Source organism: Schistocerca serialis, chromosome 3 (assembly GCF_023864345.2).
Source record: "Schistocerca serialis cubense isolate TAMUIC-IGC-003099 chromosome 3, iqSchSeri2.2, whole genome shotgun sequence".
Lineage (NCBI taxonomy): Eukaryota > Metazoa > Arthropoda > Insecta > Orthoptera > Acrididae > Schistocerca > Schistocerca serialis.
Window position 1 is genome coordinate 57,999,261 of NC_064640.1, and position 16,455 is coordinate 58,015,715.

Sequence of the window (16,455 nt, forward strand, 5' to 3'; positions counted from 1 at the left end):
CTCGGCCACCATTGACCACACGTTTTCAATTGGTGAGAGATCTGGAGAATGTGCTGGCCAGGGCAGCAGTCGTACATTTTCTGTATCCAGAAAGGCCCGTACAGGACCTGCAACATGCGGTCGTGCATTATCCTGCTGAAACGTAGGATTTCGCAGGGATCGAATGAAGGGTAGAGCCACGGGTCATAACACATCTGATATGTAACGTCCACTGTTCAATGTGCCGTCAATGCGAACAAGAGGTGACCGAGACGTGTAACCAATGGCACCCCATACCATCACGCCGGGTGATACGCCAGTATGGCGATGACGAATACACCCTTCCAATGTGCGTTCACCGCGATGTCGCCAAACACGGATGCGACCATCATGATGCTGTAAACAGAATCTGGATTCATCCTAAAAAATGACGTTTTGCCATTCGTGCACCCAGGTTCGTCGTTGAGTACACCATCACAGTCGCTCCCGTCTGTGATGCAGCGTCAAGGGTAACCGCAGCCATGGTCTCCGAGCTGATAGTCCGTGCTTCTGCAAACGTCGTCGAACTGTTTGTGCAGATGGTTGTTGTCTTGCAAACGTCCCCATATGTTGACTCAGGGATCGAGACGTGGCTGCACGATCCGTTACAGCCATGCGGATAAGATGCATGTCATCTCGTCGGCTAGTGAGACGAGGCCGTTGGGATCCCGCACGGCGTTCCGTATTACCCTCCTGTACCCACCGATTCGATATTCTGCTAACAGTCATTGGATCTCGACCAACGCGAGCAGCAATGTCGCGATACGATAAACCGCAATCGCGATAGGCTACAATCCGACCTTTATCAAAGTCGGAAACGTGATGGTACGCATTTCTGCTCCTTACACGAGGCATCACAACAACGTTTCGCCAGGCAACGCCGGTCAACTGCTGTTTGTGTATGAGAAATGGGTTGGAAACTTTCCTCTTGTCAGCACGTTGTAGGTGTCGCCACCGGCGCCAACCTTGTGTGAATGCTCTGAAAAGCTAATCATTTGCATATCACAGCATCTTCTTCCTGTCGGTTAAATTTCGCGTCTGTAGCACGTCATCTTCGTGGTGTAGCAATTTTAATGGCCAGTAGTGTTTGTATCAGACTGTGACATCAACGATGAACCTTTCTTCTCATGGGTAACACTCTTGGCGACTGAGCATACGCAGGCACGACTTCCGCCAGTACCTCTCTCCTACTTTACAAACTGTCAGATCTGTCGATCTAGCGATAAAGCGCGTGCCTGGAAATTCAGCGATCGCGGGGTCGAATCGTAGTTGGACCACGGAAAATTTTAGTTCGCCCTTGGCCTTCAGCTCGCAACAATTTGAGGAGCCGCCAGGAACGAGACATGGTTTGTATTTAATGTTGTTCCCCTTCCCCCGAATGGGTAACTTGTGTGGATCAGGGATACACAAGCAGCTGAAGTGGCGTTCAATTGAAAGACCTGCACCCGACCATTGAGGTACACTTTCCAAACTTTGCATAGCAGCGATATCACTCTTCCTGTGCTCGACTGCCACACCGATGACCAGTGGAAGAGGAGACTAGGACCAGTCACGTGACATGCCGAACTGTTGCACACTCTGTGGTGAGAGGAGAGCTGCTCCCCAGTACAGTGATCAGTGCGCTCGCTCCTTTACTCACCCTCGCTGGCCATTGCAGGAATGTGCTGCCAGGGAGCGCGCCTGCCGGAGCTGCGGGGCGTGGTGACGGTGCTGGGCGCTGGAGACACAGCCTTCGACTGCGCCACCTCCGCCCTGCGCTGCGGCGCCCGCAAGGTCTTCGTCGTCTTTCGAAAGGGCTTCCGCAACATCCGAGCCGTGCCCGAAGAGGTAAGTCCGAGCACAATTCCCTACCTTGTACTTAAAAACGAACACCGATTGGGAAACTGTCGATTATTGATTGGTGGAATAAATAGTTTTAGATCTTTATGACTCAGTACACCCTACGGAACCAACATTCTCCAGACACCCGCTGAAAACGCAGCGTATGCACCTGAGAGTCTGTAACAGCAGGTAAAACACGTTAACATCATCGGCTCTGAGCACTATGGGACTTAACTTCTGAGGTCATCAGTCCCCTAGAACTTAGAACTACTTAAACCTAACTAACGTAAGGACAGCACACACAGCCGTGCCCGAGGCAGGATTCGAACCTGCGACCGTAGCGGTCGCGCGGTTCCAGACTGTAGCGCCTAGAACCGCTCGGCCACCCCGGCCGGCAATATATCCACAAATAGTGGTGTACCACCAGCGTGAGGACAGTGATCATAAAAATATTCTAGCCGACAGGAACTAAGAAGAGTGGCAAGCTTCTCAATGACAAACGGTTTCAAAACCGACGGGAATTGCTGCTCTCGGTGAATACAGGGCCAACTAAACCAATTCCCAAGCGAACACTGCAGAGGGAAAAGCATGCAATGGTCAGCTGGTGTCACATACCTAACAAACGACCTCTGATCGTAGCAGCACATAAACCTGCAATTCTTCAACGGAACAATCAACGCAGAAACTAGATAACAATTTGCTGGAGGAGTGTAATATGGTCCGAATTAGCCTTTTTTCAAATGATGCAAGGCTTCGAGTGCACAAATGATGCAGTGAGAATATGATTGCAGAAGCTGAAACCTCGTTCATTCTGTTAGAAAAATTTCATAGAAGGTGCTCCGAATAAACTACCGCCGCAAATAAATCAAAACCTGACGTGAAAATTATGTTTTTTTCCACAGCAGCCGGCCGGAGTGGCCGAGCGGTTCTAGGCGCTACAGTCTGGAACCGCGCGACCGCTACGGTCGCAGATTCGAATCCTGCCTCGGGCATGGACGTGTGTGATGTCTTTAGGCTAGATAGCTTTAAGTAGTTCTAAGTTCTAGCGGACTGATGACCTCAGATGTTAAGTCCCATAGTGCTCAGAGCCATTTGAACCATTTCCACAGCATGAAAACATTCTTTGTGTCTTTCGAACTAAGCACACCAGAAAAAAAATTAGTCACCACCAGTAGACATGACGCTATCACCGTGTAACAGTGTCTCTAGACTTGATAATGGCCTCAGTTCGGCGAGGAAGAGATCCATGAGACTTTTTTCAGGTATGCCACATCCAACGGAACCCGCTCTTTGGCGATTAGATCCTGTAGATCAAATTGCGGTGATGTTTATTGCTACGTTTCACAAGATGTTCCAGGTAGTCACAGACTAAGATCGCGTGATTTGGAAGTTGCGATGGAGTGCCTGAGTGTTCGTCAAGCTAGGAATATACAGGGTGCGTTCCATAAGTAATGCGACCAAATTCATAAAAAATCATTTATTGAATATATTTGTTCAAATAATCAAAAATTTTCAAAATAGCACCCTCTTGCTTCGATACACTTCTGGAGGCGGTGTTTCCATGCCTGAAAGGCATCCTGGAATGCCTTTTCCGGAATGTCCTTTAGAGCTGATGTAACATGCACCTGGATGCTTTCAATCGTGTCGCATTGTTTTCCTTTAATGACTCCTTTTAACCGAGGAAACAAAAACGAGTCAGCGGGAGCCGGGTCAGAACTGTAGGGACGCTGGGGAACCAATGGGGTCTTGATCCTGGCAAGAAAGTCGTTGACAATGAAGGCGCTGTGACTCGGCGCGTTGTCGTGGTGAACTTTCGACGTGTCCTTGACGTTGCTTCGGCAGCGCGAGACCCTCGTTTTCAGTCTTTTGAGCACTTCCAAGAAGAAAGCTGAGCTCACTGTAGTCCCGGTAGGTACGAATTCGTGGTGGACAATGTCTCTGACGTCAAAGAAGACAATGAGCATGGTTTTGATCCTGGACTTGCTCATGCGTGCCTTCTTGGGACGGGGCGACGATGGGGTCGCCACTCTGAACTCTGCCTTTTTGTCTCAGGGCCGTACTCAAAAATCCACGACTCATCACAAGTGATAACTGAGTTTAAAAAAAATGAGGTTCATTTTCACACATTTCCAACATTTCTCCGCACCGAAGCACTCGCATGTGCTCGTGTTCGTCGGTCAACACTTTTGGGACGAGTTTGGCACACGCCTTCCTCATGTTCAAATCTTCAAAAATGGTTCAGATGGCTCTATGGGACTTAACATCTGAGGTCATCAGTCCCCTAGAACTTAGAACTACTTAAACCTAAGTAACCTAAGGACATCACATACATGCATGCCCGAGGCAGGATTCGAACCTGCGACCATACCGGTCGCGCGGTTCCAGACTGAAGCGCCTAGAACCGCTCGGCCACCACGGCCGGCTCAAATCTTCGGTTAAAATGCGGAAAACGGTTGTTTTTCACATGTTTAGAGTTTGTGCTATCAATTGAAGGCTCAGCCGTCTGTCAGAGTTCAAACAATCGCGCATACGCGCCACATTTTCGTCGACTCGTGCGGTTGATGGCCGTCCACTGCGAGGTTCGTCGGTGATCTTCTCTCGGCCCTCCATGAACGACTTGTGTCATCGGAAAACTTGTGATTTGGGCAAGCAATCATTCCCAAAGGCATGCTGAAGTAATGGAAACGTTTCGGTGGCGGACTTCCCTAGTTTAACGCAAAATTTGAAAGCGTACCGTTGCTCTACAGAATGATCCATTGTGCCGTGTTACACGGGGTTGACGGTAACGCACGTCCTGACTCTCCGGCAGCTCGTAGCCGAATGAAGCTGACACCCCCCCCCCCCCCTCCTTCCACTTAGCCCAGCCGGTTACAACACGCTGTGGTGTAGCGTTGCGTCAGAAAAAAATTGGTCGCATTACTTATGGAGTGCACTGTGTATGTTTGTTGTTATGTTAAAAGACTGGAGTGTCCACTGCTTACTCATAATGAAGATGGAAAAAAAGGCAACACTTGGTCACCGAGAATGCTGAAATAAGCATCCTGGTTCATGGTCATGATAACCTGAAGAAATGGGCCCAAATCACGGAACGAAAAACACCTCCCTGACCTACAAACTGAGACATCTCGCTGCATCATCTGTGCACTCGACGTCTTGCATCATTTGAAAAAAGGCTAATTCGGACCATATTACACTCCTCTAGCAAATTGCTATCCAGTTTCTGCGTTGATTGTTCCATTCAAGAATTGCAGCTTTATGTGCTGTTACGATCAGTGGTCATTTGTTAGATATGTGACGCCAGCTGTCCAGTGCACGCTGTTCCCTCTGCAGTGTTCGCTTGGGAATTGGCTTAGTTGGCCCTGTATTCACCGAGAGCGGCAATTCCTGTCGGTTTTGAAACCGATTGTCATTGATAAGCTTGGCACTCTTCTTAGTTCCTGTCGGCTAGAATATTTTTATGATAACTGTCTTCACACTTTGTACATGGCTGTGAGTGGTACACCACTATTTGTGGATATATTGGACAGTCTGCGATGATACACCAATAATTCGGGCAGCTTCAACCACGGCATGATCATGGGTACGTCATATATGGCAGTTGCTTTCTGCCTTTATCTTACGTCTCCATCTCGACCCATCTTGCACTGACTCCTTACAGTCGACTGGCACATATGCACCACTTCACTACCATGACTTCTCGTCAGCGGTGAAGCGTCACATTCTGGCCTATCCATAACCACACAAATGCCGAGCAAAAGGTACTGATGATGAGGTCCCATACTCGGAGGAGCATAGGGGACGATACGGGAGAGCCGCACCGCCGACTAGGCAAGGTCCTAGCGGAGGTGGTTTGCCATTGCCTTCCTCCAACCGTAATGGGGATGAATGATGATGATGATGATGAAGACGACACAACAACACCCAGTCATCTCGAGACAGGGAAAAATCCCTGCCCCGCCGGGATTCGAACCCGGGACCCCGTGCGCGGGAAGCGAGAACGCTTCCGCAAGACTATGAGCTGCGTACAGAGTGAGTATTGAGTGGTTCTAAATCCGTAAATGCCCTCCCAGATGTGTTCAGTAGGAATGAGCTCAAGTGATCTGGGGTGCCACACAAGCAAACTCAATAAACGGAAAGCGCATCAAAGCATTCTTCCTACGGTAAAAATAGCAGGAACCTCATTTCAACTCACGTAAACGTTCCCCACGCGAGAAGAATTCCGTCAATTTCCTTTACAGTGCACTGTTGGGGAACTAGATGAATCGCCTCTTGTGGTCGTCAATGAACTTCCATTCGTCTGCGTGTATCGCGGATCATCAGTCTAGACGATGGTCCGCCCAGCTCCGAGCGCCCAGTAGCGGTATTCTAAACCATGCTAGTCTCTACGGTCTGCAACGTGTGGTAAGCGGAGGTATCTCATAGCTTGTAGATGGTTCGGGATGAAACCGCTGCGCACCACTTTATGTTGCCCAACAACGACATGTGCAGTGATTGTTTGCACTGTGGTCCGTGTATTCGCTGTTATAACCCGAGATATTCGAAGACGATACACATTATGTACAAAGTCTGGCGACATCTCAGTCGCGAACCACGCCGAACCACAATGGTGTGCAAAACTTAAGGACAAAAATTTCGCATCATGTGTCAATGCCAAGCAACATAGCTCAATAAAACTTGAACCTTGCGTAGAAATAACTGCTACAGTACAATATACACTACTATCCATTAAAATTGATACACCACGAAGATGACGTGCTACAGACGCGAAATTTAACCGACAGGAAGAAGATGCTGTGATATGCAAATGATTAGCTTTTCAGAGCATTCACACAAGGTTGGCGACACCTACAACGTGCTGACATGAGGAAAGTTTCCAACCGATTTCTCATTCACAAACACTAGTTGACCGGCGTTGCCTGGTGAAACGTTGTTGTTCAAAAATGGTTCAAATGGCTCTGAGCACTATGGGACTTAACGTCTAAGGCCATCAGTCCCCTAGAACATAGAACTACTTAAACCTAAGTAACCTAAGGACATCACACACATCCATGCTCGAGGCAGGATTCGAAACTGCGACCGTAGCGGTCGCGCGGTTCCAGACTGTAGTGCCTAGAACCGCTCGGCCACCCCGGCCGGCAAACGTTGTTGTGATGCCTCGTGTAAGGAGGAGAAATGCGAATCATCACGTTTCCGACTGTGATGAAGGTCGGATTGTAACCTATCGCGATTGCGGTTTATCGTATCGCGACATTGCTGCCCGCGTTGGTCGAGATCCAATGACTGTTAGCAGAATATGGAATCAGTGGGTTCAGGAGGGTAATACGGAACGCCGTGCTGGATCCCAACGGACTCGTGTCACTAGCAGTCGAGATGACAGGCATCTTATCCGCATGGCTGTAACGGATCGTGCAGCCACGTCTCGATCCCTGAGGTAACAGATGGGAACGTTTGCAAGACAACAACCATCTGCACGAAACCTTAGACGATGTTTGCAGCAGCATGGACTAGCAGCTCGGAGAACATGGCTGCGGTTACCCTTGACGCCGCATCACAGACAGGAGCGCCTGCGATGGTTTACTCAACGACGAACCTGGGTGCACGAATGGCAAAATGCAGGTTCTGTTTACAGCATCATGATGGTCGCATCCGTGTTTGGCGACATCGCGGTGAACGCACATTGGAAGCGTGTATTCGTCATTGCCATACTGGCGTATCACCTGGCGTGATGGTATGGGGTGCCATTGGTTACACGTCTCGGTCACCTCTTATTCGCATTGACGGCACTTTGAACAGTGGACGTTACATATCAGATGTGTTACGACCCGTGGCTCTACCCTTCATTCGATCCCTGCAAAACCCAACATTTCAGCAGGATGATGCACGACCGCATGTTGCAGGTTCTGTACGGGCCTTTCTGGATACAGAAAATGTTCGATTGCTGTCCTGGCCAGCACATTCTCCAGATCTCTCATCAACTGAAAACGTCTGGTCAATGGTGGCCGAGCAACTGGCTCGTTACAATACGCTAGTCACTACTCTTGATGAACTGTGGTATCGTGTTGAAGCTGCATGGGCAGCTGTACCTGTACACGCCATCCAGGCTCTGTTTGACTCAATGCCCAGGCGTGTGAAGGCCGTTATTACTGCCAGATGGCGTAAAAATGTTATCACATGTCAGTTCTAGTATGATATATTTGTCCAAAGAATACCCGTTTATCATCTGCATTTCTTCTTGGTGTAGCAATTTTAATGGCCAGTAGTGTGGTATAGCATAGTATAGTGAAGAAGGTACATGAAAGAAATATGCAGTGGGACGAACAGAAATGACTTTTTACTCAAAGACAATAATGAAATACACGATTTATGGTCGCCCCCTGCATATTTCAGAAAGCGGAACTTGTTTCTTCACCACGGACGGTATCGCATGCTCAGCAACGTGCTCCCATCCTCGCCACGATGCTGGTAAGCTCTTATGGTACGACATTCAAATTACTCCACCAGCGCGATTGACAACTGTTGGATGGTCGTTGGTGAATGTGGACGTATTGCAATACGTCTCTCCAACGCATCCCACACGTGTTTGATGGGCTTTAAGTCGTGGGCACGGGCAGGCCAGACCATTCCCCGAATATCCTCTCGTTCCAGGAGCCCCTCCACCTGCTCTGCTCGATGCGGCAGTGCACGGTCGTCCATAAACCTGAAGTCAGGGCCAAATGCTCCCCTGAAAACACGGTCACGGGGAAAGAGTACAGCCTCACAGTAACACTGACCGGTGAGTGTATCGTGTTCAAAGAGCTGGAGGTCAGTAGGTCCATGCAAAATTATGTCACACCGTAACAAATGGACCACTAAAACGATCACGTTCGATAATGTTTCTGAGTGCATAACGTGTTCCCACCTCTGGCCATATAAGGATACGCCCAGTACTGCCGAACATGATCGTTTGTCCGTTAGCTGACAGTCATGAGCAGCTGAATTAGAGAACAATACCTTGTCGCGTGAAGGAACTCTAGGAACTGCTCCCTCCTTTACCCAAATGAGGGTAGTAGTAATTCTTGTTCTGGGTTCCAAGGGGCACCGAAATCGTTGACCAGTCATCCTGATCCAGAACTGGTCAAATTCCGCCGAAAATTTTGTAAGGTGTGAGGCAAATCCAACACCTTCCATGAAAACCCTGACATGATAAGCAAATCCAGTAGTATGTCACATAGCTCCGAATAAATCGTGACATTAAATTAACCAAAGTAATACGAGTAACGAGTGAGCAAATGGAATACCACAGACTAACACAAGAATGCCTAAATGCATGTCATACCTTCCCACCGCGATACAGACGCAGTTCCGAGGGGAGAAACGAGAACAGAAGCCGAGAGCAGAACCGTGTTAAGCGAGAAGGCCCTACGATAAGGGACGGACACCCACGTCGCCAGATAACCGCTACGGCCACACCACCCGCAAGTTTTTAGCGTGAGACTTTTTCGCGTCTCTGTTACGTTAAGACCACACCCCCCCCCCCCCCCCCCAGCCCATGTTAAAAGCTAGAGCCCTCCAGAAGAACAGTATAGATCTTACGATAACACAAAAAGGGCCACACCACCCGCAACTTTTAGCGCGATACTTTTTCGCGTCTCTGTTACGTTAGGACCACCCCCCAGCCCATGTTAAAAGATAGAGCCCTCCAGAAGAACAGTATAGATCTTACCATACCGCTAAAAGGACCACACCAGCTGCAAGTTTTAGCGTGAGACTTTTTCGCGTATCTGTTACGTTGCAAACTTTAAAAACATTGCCCCACCACGAAAAGTATAACGTTTCTCATTGGATAGACAGAATTATTGTAGGCGGAGCTTAAGGTTAACATTGGTCAGATGAAAACACAGCCAGATAGTTTTTTTTAAACCAACTTCGGTAAATTGTAGTAAGGAGAAGTTAGGAGAGAGTTGCTTCGGAGACGGCGAGGTGAGCGGAGCTGTGCTGCCCGGCGCCCCCTGACGAACACCGACAAGGTAATGAACGCACGCGATGCCGCATTTTTGAGCGCATAAGGCTTCACTCAGAACTGCAGAAGTCTCATCTGTTACATACCCTTTTTGCGTAATACTAGTGTCGATCGTCAATTAAAGCTCATGGTGTTCACATTTGCCACTTGAAGTAAAAATCTGAAACACGATGATTTTTCTGTTATATAGTTATTGAGATGCCACATCAGCCACTGTAATTTACGACAAGTTAGATAGGTAATTAAAGATAATTGAGGGTCACTGTAGACCATTTTGATAGTTTTCTCTTTTGTGAAACTTAATTTAAACCTAGATTATAGATGTGATATGGCATAGGTCATCATTCGATCCATTGTAGAACTTGGAAACCCACTCAGGGAATAATCGTTCACATTTTTGTTGAACGCAGTTGGTTTTTATCACCCTGTATTAAAATATTTCCTTTTATCAATAGTGCAATTTATAAACAATGTTTTGTGAGTAGAATAAAATTTCCAATGGCAAACTTAACTGCTTTTTCGACGTTATTTTGCCAGCTAACTAAAAATAGGAAAGCCTTGAACCCCTTCCACTAAATTTAGTTAGTATTAAGATTCCTTTACAGGGAGTGCAGTGGAGCTGACGCTGAAATCATTAAGTATTTGGTTATATCATCGCTAGTCTCACTGAACTCTTCTGAATTCTACATGTCATGTGTGGTCTGACGTCTCCTTACCAGCAACAGGTCCCAGGTTCAAGCTAGTCAATTCCCTAAAAAACACGCTCAGAGCGTCGTTGCGCGAAAGTGGTAGGGAGACACGATATAGAACAAACAGACACCACGCAGAATGTTTAGAATGTGCACAGTGTTTCATAGCCCCTCTGACAATGAGATGTAGTGTAGTGTCAATGGCACACCAGATCAGTTTATCCAAAAACCCGGGAATAGTTATTTATAATGTCTCTGGAAGAATGAAAACAACTGTAAAGAGTGGATATTTTCCTGGTTGGGGAGAATCATTCGTAGAGTTCCACGACATTGAATATTAGACCCACTGCAGTTTCTCATATATGTACATGACCTTCCATTTATACAAATTAAGCAGAATCATTTCTTTCTGTGTATAACAGAAGCAATACATTCAATCCCAATAGCTTGTAGCAGGATAGGAAATTATATATAATGTGTTATAAATAACGACAAAATTGTTGTATGCAAATTCCCTCTCTATAAATCATAAACAAATCAAAACATATTCAATTCCGCACACCAAAGGATGCAACACCAATGATAAATTTAGAATGTAGGGGAGATTTAGTACGTAAATAAAATCTTCAAAATATTCAGTGGAAACTATTGTTGAGAATTTAAATCGATGGAAATACTGGAGTTCTTCTTAAACAACTTGACTCACTTTTTGATGCAATTCGTGTCATTGCAAGCCTTGGAGAGAAATAAATCAGTAAGTTAGTTAGCGTTCTTAGATTATTTTCAGTCAGTTATGTCTCTTGAAATTATGTGCTAGAATATCTCGTAATTAAGAAGAAAACTGTTATTACACAAAAGTATACCATAATAATAATAAAAATAATAATGTGTGGTGATCAGCCACAATCATTTTGTAGACAAGTCCCTAGGGAGATAACAAATTTGCCAGCAGCAACGTGGTGCATATATTCTCTGATGAAATTTGTAATAAATAAGCCATTGGACCTCAGAAGAAGTAACAGCACTCATAACAACGATAGCAGAAGAAAAATGACTTTTATTAAAAGTGATTTTCGATCAGTAGGGGCGAATAATACTGACCACTTATTCAGTGATATTATAGGCCCTACAGATAGCAAAGCTAAATCTGAAAGTCACTGAAAAAGTTTCTTCTGGGTAACATCTTCTGTCACACAAAATTATTTTTATTTAGAAACTTCAAGTTCATTTGGTGAAAAAGTATTACATATATACTTATCTTATTAAATGAAGTGTTATCTTCTTTTACATAACCTTATATGTAATTAGTTAGCATGCAGTCATATTTAAATTCAAGTTAAATTAATAACCTGTAAATAGACTCGTTCCATGTTATTACGACATATCGCGCATGTGACCAAACTGACTTAATGTGTGTTTGAACACATTTGCCCTTATTATGTACCTGACAAGGAGATGGCCTGCATCGGTATAAATGCAAGTTATGTCGTCCACCTTTATTGCCTGGGAAACCAGAATGTTCAACTGCGAGACTCGACAAATTTGGTTACTCTACTCGTTGACGCCTCCCCTCCGCGAGATGTGAGCGACGATTGTTAAGTATAGAAGCTCAGAGTTCATGACTGCGAGTTCATCTCGATTACAGTGCAGCCGTTTGAAATGCAAAGCGTATGGGGCAGTACAAGTGAATCCCAGTATGTACTCTGGTCCTCTCGAAAAAACAAATGTCCCTCTTCCTGTAGTAAGTTCAAATGGCTCTGAGCACTATGGGACTTAACATCTGTGGTCATCAGTCCCCTAGAACTTAGAACTACTTAAACCTAACTAACCTAAGGACATCACACACATCCATGCCCGAGGCAGGATTCGAACCTGCGACCGTAGCGGTCACGCGGTTCCAGACTGAAGCGCCTTTAACCGCACGGCCACACCGGCCGGCCAGTAAGTAACAGTCCACTGGGTCATTGTCAAACAACGCACATAAGCAGAAGCGCATATAAACTCGCTCATGGAAAAAAGCGAGTAGATGCGTTTGTTTTATTTGGAGATTTATGGATTGCAGTTGCAAAGAAGGACGCGTGAAGAACGCTCGTGTGACGTATTCATGAGTGTTCCTGGGTTGTGTGGAGCCCTAATGAAACCGGCGTTAAAAAGAGTTGGAGAGAATATGAAATAATTTAGTGGCAGGCTTCGATTTTTTGCTGAAAAACTGCAGCTAGCATTCAAGAGAGACTGCTTGTGAAAAGCGACTCAGCTCCCGTAAGCGAGGTTCGCATCATTTTGTACTAACAGAAGATCTGCCAACTTTATTTACAAAGGGCAGTCAAATGAAAAGAGACAGATGAAAAAGGTAAGTAAACTATTTATTATTTCAGAAGTAATCGCTTAACTGTTTATACATTTATCCCACTATGAGACAAGATGGTCAACGCCGTAATGGAAAAATGTTTGCAGTTGCCTGAAGAATAATGATTGTACCCAGGTATACACCTCTTTGTCCGAGGCAAATCGACGGCCAACACTGTCTCTCTCCAGGACTTCAAACATATGACAATTGCATGGGGAGAGATAAGAGCTGTATGGAGGATGTGTAAGGCTGTAGCCTCGGTAAGGCCCGTCCAAACGGTGCCAAGGTTGTGTAGAGTACGCTACAGAAGTTTCACAGGATCGCCCTTACACCTTAGGCGCAGACCTGAGTACAATCATAGTTCCGTAGGCAAGCATGAACATTTTACCATGGTGAAACCATCTTGTCTCACAGTGGAATAAATGTATTAACAGTTATGGCGAATACTTTTGAAATGCCGGCCTTTGTGGCCGAGCGGTTCTAAGCGCTTCAGTTCGGAACCGCGCTGCTGCTACGATCGCAGGTTCGAATCCTGCCTTGGGCATGGATGTGTGTGAAGTCCTTAGGTTAGTTAGGTTTACGTAGTACTAAGTCTAGGGGACTGATGACCTCAGATATTAAGTCCCATAATGCTTAGAGCTATTTGAACCATTATTTTTGAACTTTTGAAATAATAAACAGTTTACTTACTTTTTTCCATCTGTCTCTTTTTCATTTGACTGTCCCTTGTAAACTCGATAACACGAACGGACACGTGCGTTTGACTTTCAGAAGTCTGGTTAGAGAAACACTATTTATGGAGACGCTCGAAGTGGGATAGCCATCATCTTACGAAAACCTCGCGACATTTCTAGAACCTTAGCATTTCATAAATACCTATTTTTTTCCACATGTCACTCCCTTAGGGACAGTGAAGAAAACGTAATATCAATGACGATTCTTGGTGATTAATTTGATTTTCATGTTTCATTCCGTATTGGAATGGGAAGTCATGTTGCTAGAATGTAAAGCAGCCTCTTCAGAGCCCTACGGGGATTTGTAAATGTGGGAACGCGAGTTCTAAATATGATGTAAAGTGTTCACTGAAGCTACAGCGGCTTTTCATTCCTCTCCAGGTGGACCTGGCCAGAGAAGAGAAGTGTGAGTTCATCCCTTTTCATTCGCCGAGAAGGGTGATAGTCAAAGGTGGCAACATCGTCGGTATAGAATTCTGCAGAACTGAGCAGGGGGAAGACGGCACGTGGATAGAGGATGAAGACCAAATCATAAAACTCAAGACCAATTTTATAATTTCGGCCTTTGGCTCAGGTCTCTATGACGAAGACGGTAAGCAATTACATTAATTTTCTTTTTTTCTACTATGTCTCTTGAAATCAAAGTCATCACGAAATTTCCTGAAATTTTCAATTCAAACTAATCTTTTTTAAGTAAGTTCACTGCATTGTTTTTAATACACTGGTGACGAACGTACAATTGCATATCAATAAGTAAATTTTACTGTTTTTTTTTCATGACTAAGATACCTGAAAAAGGACATTCGGTGTTTTCCTGATGTTTGGATCCACAGCCATCAAATATCGACTAAAACAAGTCACGATGTTACTGAGACTCTATACCATCTGAATCAGATTGTTTATTCACCACTTTTGGCCTGTTACTTTGAAGTCCGTCATTAGTGGTGCATAAACCATTTTATTCAGTTAATATACACTGAAAAGCCAAAGAAACTGGTAAACCTGCGTAATATCGTGTAGGGGACCCGCGAACACGCAGAATTGGCATGTATTCGACTAATGTCTGTAGTAGTGGTGGAGGGAATTGACACCATGAATCCTGCAGGACTGTCCATAAGATGAACAACACGCTGCAAGGCATCCCTGATACGCTCAATAATATCCATGTCTGGAGAGTTTGGTGGCCAGCGGGAGTGTTTAAACTCAGAAGAGTGTTCTGGAGCCACTATGTAGCAATTCTTGACGTATGGGGTGTCGCATTGTCCTGTTGGAATTGTGCAAGTCCGTTCCGTTGAGCGACATTATTATTCTTTTAATTAATTTACATGACCATATGGGGTGCTTCCTTTCTCTGTGGGTCACCAGAGATCGGAATTAGGCATCATAGCGGTATGCACGCATATAACCAGAATCTTGAAATAAGTAAAATGCAATAAAAAATGAGGATGGGGAAGACGAGGCAGAAAAATCACATATCGTTTAAATAAATTCCTCCGTGTTGCATGATCAGGAACAAAAACAGGAGAAGTATATAAAAGTAAATACTAGCCGTCAGTACTAAGGCCGCACACGACCCATAGCGCAGGCGCGGTATGAAAATGACATGTGATTGATAAACTATTTAAACTGGAAAAGCGGAAAGTAACAGCAGAGAGGAGACGGAACCATCACAACATTAAGAGGGAGGAGGACCTGTACACAAAAAATGTTGTGGCGTAGCAAGACAGCCACGCCACGGAAGTAGCCGAAAGGCACGCGTTTAGCTCACGCAGATGGGCGTGAGGTCTGAAACAGGATACGTAATGAATGCTATAAAGAAAAGTACGTAGCTGCTGGAATACTTAACTTTAATCCATCATTTGTACACAACATTCTTGATGATACAAGTGAGACTCTCTCTAGAAATGGTTAATGGCGCCTTGCTAGGTCGTAGCCATGGACTTAGCTGAAGGCTATTCTAACTATCTGCTCTGCAAATGAGCGAGGCTTCGACAGTGTGCATCGCTAGCTACGTCGTCCGTACAACTGGGGCGAGTGCTAGTACGTCTCTCTAGACCTGCAGTGTGGTGGCGCATTTTACGTATTTCAAGATTCTGTTGACTTTTTGTGTCCGACCATTACGTCAGTGTTTTCGAATTTCTCTAAGTCCTTTTTATACTTTTGACACGGAACCTTTAGCTGCATGACAACATCGGGGTGAGGAAGTGTACACAATAAAAGATTGTGGATTAAGCAACTGTTGTGCGGTTTTTTCATTTTACAAAATGGACTCATGTAGTTGCTGCTGCCCCATAAGAAGAACTCTTTGTACTGATGCTAAGGTCTACGGTTCGATCCACACTCAGTTTTAGAATATTTGTCTGTCATTTATCACTTCTTTCATCTCTGAGAATGTTTGTTAATATGAAGAAATGCTGTTCAGAGTCCAGGTTACATTGTAAGCCCTTCTGAAACTGGCTGGATTAGTCAGTTTAAAGGGCGAAGCAAGGCAAGGGCGTACCACTTCCAATAGGACCATGCCTAGCAAAACACAGTGGTCTTCGAACCGACCCTCAGAATGATTACAGATTACCTATTTTCATGAATTTTTAATGTATATGTTTTGGGTCCAATGTACTTTATTCTACATTTTAATGTTCATTCGTTATATGATCCTTGAAATTTCGTGCATTGATTATTGGTTACGGTTTTGGAAGTATTCATTCTATGAATTAGAACTGTAGTAATCCAGTGCAAACTCTCTCAATCATTGCCTTACCATTATTTTGCACAACATACATATAGTCTGTGACACTTGTGCTAAAAGTAGTGACTATATATTCTTTGTCATACAAATTAAAGCCTATG

The 16,455-nt window shown here is 45.2% G+C and overlaps 1 protein-coding gene across 1 annotated transcript in view; it reads left to right on the plus strand.

Moving 5' to 3' along the window:
• LOC126471525 (dihydropyrimidine dehydrogenase [NADP(+)]) overlaps positions 1-16,455 on the plus strand; it is a 272,626-nt gene that overhangs the window by 134,882 nt on the left and 121,289 nt on the right. Inside the window, exons 8-9 of the mRNA XM_050099748.1 lie at positions 1,676-1,845; positions 13,990-14,200. Coding sequence (XP_049955705.1) covers positions 1,676-1,845; positions 13,990-14,200 — 381 coding nt within the window. The remainder of the gene's footprint in view (positions 1-1,675; positions 1,846-13,989; positions 14,201-16,455) is intronic.